The sequence below is a fragment of the Cucurbita maxima genome, unplaced genomic scaffold, assembly GCF_002738345.1.
Source record: "Cucurbita maxima cultivar Rimu unplaced genomic scaffold, Cmax_1.0 Cma_Scf01388, whole genome shotgun sequence".
NCBI classification, from domain to species: domain Eukaryota; kingdom Viridiplantae; phylum Streptophyta; class Magnoliopsida; order Cucurbitales; family Cucurbitaceae; genus Cucurbita; species Cucurbita maxima.
The window spans coordinates 182-5,258 of record NW_019273404.1 but is presented as its reverse complement, the minus strand read 5'-3'; the positions used below and the strand labels follow the sequence as shown (position 1 = coordinate 5,258).

The following is a 5,077-nucleotide window of genomic DNA, read 5'->3' as shown; positions in this document are numbered from 1 at the left end:
CTCATGAAGGGTGAAGTCCAATACATCAGAGAATCTGAAAGATGTTATTTCTTGATCACTCTCGAACTCCCTTTAACAGAGAGAGCCCCCGGCGACGTCGGTTAGCTTCTTTGATCATATACTCGTGTAGTTTTCCAGCCATTGTTTATGAGCATACTAGTCGTCGTCGTCATCGTCGAAGCCATGTGTTATAATTGGTAGGTGAATTAAGGTTGTTTATGCTTGAGCTGAATTTTCCACTCAAGAATTGTCTTGTTTAGTCTTGTTTATGTACATCACAACGTTGGGTAGATTATTTTTGCTCAGGTCTTGTAAAGTGGATAATTTGTTTTTTTTTTTTTTTTAATATTTTATGAGTATTTAAGCTTTTTAAAGTACATTACATGGTCAATAAAAATATATTAGTTAAATTAAAATAATATATAAAAGATCAAAAAAATTAAAACATTAATAATTAATTAATTTTAGAGCCAGTATAATAATAAATATAGAAGAGATTTTGATTTTTTTTGTTCGCTCAGACAAATATTTTAAAAAATATATATTTTTTTATTATTTTAATTACAAACTCCAAACAACCCACCTTATATAAATCTAAATTTAATAAAAGAAAATGTCAATTTATCTAAATTCACAAGATTTTCCAACATTTTTTTTTTTGTGAAAATGTAAAAATTATGTTATAATAGTCCATTAAAGCATATATATTGGTAGTTAATTAATTGAATTAATTTTACTGGTTTTTAAAATAATTTTTTAAAAATATTTTAGAAAGTTAAATTGATAATATTTTGTTTATGTTAACTTTATATTTGAAATATTTTCATAAATAAATTTGTTTATATTTGTTCAGTCAATTTTATTTTATAAAATAATTACCGGAAGGAAATTAAATGAAGAAATATATTTAAAGTTTTATATATATATATATATATATATATATATATTTATTATTAAAAAAAAGTTGCATGTAAATACAATTTAATAAAAGTTTTTATTATTTCGATTATATATTTATTATTAAAAAAAAGTTGCATGTAAATACAATTTAATAAAAGTTTTTATTATTTCGATTAAATAACCAATATATAAATCATGTCGACGAATTTCCTCAGTTCAGTTCGCGTCCACTGGCTCTGCTGCTAATCAATTATCTAACCTCCAATTCTAACAATTGATCGTCAATTTCTTGATTTTCTTTCATGTTTATGGAGACGTAATCGCAGCGTCAATCGCAAACCGAGCAGTCAAAGAAGAAAGGATTCGGGAATTGCAGTCGGTTCTCAGTTCCATGGCTGCAGAATTGAACTCAAGCTTATCATTATATGGTTGTGTTTTTGTTTTCGCATTGCTTGCAGTTCCATTGGAGTCGGCAGCTCAAGCTTTCAGGAGAGATCCGGGACACCCTCACTGGCATCACGGAGCCTTCCATACCGTCCGTGATAGTGTTCGACATGATGTTCGTCGCATGCTTCATTCACGAGCTGAGGTATTTCTCTTGCTGTATATTCTTCCATACCATGATTCCGCATCCTTGATTCCGTAATCGTTTACTCGAATGAAATGCAGTGGCTATGATTAGATTATCTTTGTCGCGCTCGCTAATGCTCCCGTTTGGGATTTGAACGACGTTAGAATGATTAGGAGGAATAGAGAGTTTCAGATTTGCGCGTTATGTGCTCTCTCTCTTCTTTCCTCCTCAATGTTTTCGATTGAAGGCATTATTTGCTGTCTATCAAACTCGAGTACGTACAATCTTTGGCTATCATGGATTTTCGATTGAAGGCATTATTTGCTGTCTATCAAACTCGAGTACGTACAATCTTTGGCTATCATGGAGGAATGCTGTTCATGGAATCAAGATAAGGACTCACATTTGAATCCATTTGTCGAATTGTGGGAAGGTTGTCCTCGTTGATAGGTCTGCATTGTTGTTATCCTTTGTAAGGGAGTAGCAGTGACCTTGAGAAGGTTGTCCTCGTTGATAGGTCTGCATTGTTGTTATCCTTTGTAAGGGAGTAGCAGTGACCTTGATCATCTTTTGTGATCTTATGATTATGCTTCGGTAGTCTGGACTTGTTTATTTTAGTCCTTTGACATCAGCATGGATTGACCTATACCTCTTAGTGAGTTTCGACTGGACTTGTTTATTTTAGTCCTTTGACATCAGCATGGATTGACCTATACCTCTTAGTGAGTTTCGACGTGTGACTTGTAATTTTTCGTTAACTTTTTATTGCTAGTTGCCTTGGTTCTTCATAACTCGTGAACTATGAAATATTATGATGCATATTACCCATTTACAAAAATAACTAAAAAATTAGAACATGTTGTGAACTATGAAATATTATGATGCATATTACCCATTTACAAAAATAACTAAAAAATTAGAACATGTTTTATTATGATTGACAATCTCATTTCAATGTATAGGTTCTCTACTGCTCATGTAGAAACTAATAAAAGCATTACACAGGTTCCCTTTCAGGTTCCACTTGAAGTGAACATTATCCTTATTGGTTTAAATGGCGATGGAGCCTACCGGTACTTCGTAGATTCACACAAGCTACAAGAGTTTCTGAGAGACTGCTTCCCGTCTCATAGGCCATCATGTCTTGAGACTGGCGAGCCCATTGACATTGAACATCATATCATATATAATGCATTTCCTGTAAGTTTCATTTTTATTTTGTTAAGTAACTCACATTCTTACAAGACTTTGATTTATATTTATTAGACTATAGCTCCCTTTGCACTTGACTTCATGTTTTTGAACTGATAACTTCCCGAAAGTTATATCTTTATTTTTATTGATTAAATACAAGCATGCTTGGTAAGTCATACTTCAATTGTAACATATTTCCTCTTTTAGGGTCTTTTCCCTATCCATTCCTAGCCCAGTAATCCCAATAGTAAGGCCTTCAAAATCTTTAGAAATATAGAATTTATTTATCTGTTACATATATATAGCATGGTCTGCCAAAATCAGCATATGTTAGGTATCACTAGAGTGCCTTCTATGCCTAGATAGACCATGAACTAGATCTGAATCATTCTTAACGTATCCATAAGTAGTGATCGATTTTCTTTCATCATCTGGGTAGAGATCAAAGTTCTTGAACAACTGATGATAGGAATACCAGTTATAGTGCCTGTTATCCAAAGAGGAATCCTTTCCGTGGCTATTTTCCCACTTCCATTTTCCTCCGCTTTTCATCAAGTGGTTGCCATAGAGATAGAAATAGTCATAGATAATTATGTGATGATATACTTCTAAATGGGATAAGATAATTCATACTCAAATGGAGGAGGTCATAGAGAAACTCTTTTTATTTCCTTCTTTTGAACTTAGTGAAGAACCTCATCTCCTTTGTTAAGGACAAAGTGGGAATTCATTGAGAAAAATGAAAGAGATACAAGTCCGTACAATAAACAACTCAACAAAAAACAAAAGGTTGAGAGGGAGTCGAAAAATAACTGTAGAACTCCAATCCAACCAAATCAAACTAGGATTATAATTACAAAAGAGCCTATCAATTGACGCCCACAAAACTCCAATCCAACCAAATCAAACTAGGATTATAATTACAAAAGAGCCTATCAATTGACGCCCACAAGGAGACATTAAAACTAGCCCCCTTCATAACCCCCTCACACGATTTTTCCGCCTCTCTAAACATCCTGTTATTCTCTCAAAATCTAGACACCCCAAACAATTGCAAAAAAACTAGTTCGCCACTTCACTATCCTGTTATTCTCTCAAAATCTAGACACCCCAAACAATTGCAAAAAAACTAGTTCGCCACTTCACTTTGCTTTTCTCTCAAAAGGCATAAATAAATCTGCTTGCACTCATCAATTTGAAATGATACTTTTCATTAATGAATATTGTATTTTTGTACAAAAAGCTCTTTAGTTTAGCTACTATATTTTGCACTGCAACAGGCAGGTCAGGCTGAATTGATAGCTCTTGAGAAAGCGCTGAAGGAGACCATGATTCCTGCTGGAACTGCAAGAGAGGTGCAAATAAAGCTTTGTGCTGCTATTTTCTTCTTCTTCCTCCTCTTTTTTTTTTTTTTTCTTTTTTTAATATCTTTTTTATGTAGTTTTGGGGAAGTTTGTTAACATTTATTTTTGTACACATACATTTCCAGACTGATTTTGGAAGGGATGTTCCTTTGTTTGAGGTTGAAGCCACAGCCGTTGAACCCGTGTTTCAGAAGTTATATTCCTATATATTTGACACGGAGAATGAGGGATATGCTACTGCTGAGAGGGATAGACTAATGCCAATTGCCATATTTCTTGTCAACTTTGATAAGGTTTGGTGACTTTCTCTGCATCAAAACTTTCAATACAAATTTTAGGTGACTTTGTCTCCTTGAGAAAGAATAAAATTTTCAATAAATTTTACATTTAATATTCTTGTCTCTGTCAGATGAAGTGCTTTTTTCTTTCTTTTTGTTTTCCTTTGTTGTCTCATGGAACATCCTTTTCATTTGTTTGTGAAGATCTACCGTCCTTAAAATTTTTCTTTCTACTGTCATCCTTTGTTGCTTTAGTTTCATTTTGTGTTTTACCGTCTCTTTACCAGGTTTTTCTTTCTACTGTCATCCTTTGTTGCTTTAGTTTCATTTTGTGTTTTACCGTCTCTTTACCAGGTCAGAATGGACCCCAGACATAAAGAAATCGATCTTGATAGTTTAATGCATGGGAAACTTGACCAGCTAAATGATGAAGATATGAAAAAACAAGAAGGAGATTACATTTATCGTTATCGATATGATGGAGGAGGAGCTACTCAAGTTTGGCTGGGCTCTGGCAGGTATTGTTTGAAAGTTCCCTGATTTGGATAACTATGGTTTGTTTTTGATATATTTGGGGAGTCTTGCTGTTTCTATGTGGTTTCATTGCAAATTGTAATAAATTAATTATCAAGTTTAATTTTATTTATGTTTTTTTAGTGGTTAAGAACTATCATTAAACACAGACAAGCTTAGTGGAAGTTACTAAGTTGTGGTTGTTGATGGTATTCACATGCTTTCAGTGATTCACAGACAAGCTTAGTGGAAGTTAC

The 5,077-nt window shown here is 33.4% G+C and overlaps 1 protein-coding gene across 1 annotated transcript; it reads left to right on the top strand.

Moving 5' to 3' along the window:
- The first annotated feature begins 1,116 nt into the window (after positions 1 to 1,116).
- Positions 1,117 to 4,847, top strand: LOC111475393. Its single transcript, XM_023119873.1, has 5 exons — positions 1,117 to 1,489; positions 2,477 to 2,671; positions 3,946 to 4,020; positions 4,155 to 4,322; positions 4,662 to 4,847. The coding sequence occupies exons 1-5, from the start codon at positions 1,292 to 1,294 to the stop codon at positions 4,845 to 4,847; spliced, it is 822 nt and encodes a 273-aa protein (XP_022975641.1). The 5' UTR covers positions 1,117 to 1,291.
- Positions 4,848 to 5,077: the final 230 nt, after the last annotated feature.

What these genes read in the sequence shown, in the direction of transcription:
- LOC111475393 (XM_023119873.1), top strand. Translation starts at nt 1,292, where the DNA reads ATGGCTGCAGAATTGAACTCAAGCTTATCATTATATGGTTGTGTTTTT. An exon ending in TGCTTCATTCACGAGCTGAG is followed by an intron (nt 1,490 to 2,476) that starts GTATTTCTCTTG and finishes AGCATTACACAG; the next exon opens with GTTCCCTTTCAGGTTCCACT. An exon ending in TCATATATAATGCATTTCCT is followed by an intron (nt 2,672 to 3,945) that starts GTAAGTTTCATT and finishes GCACTGCAACAG; the next exon opens with GCAGGTCAGGCTGAATTGAT.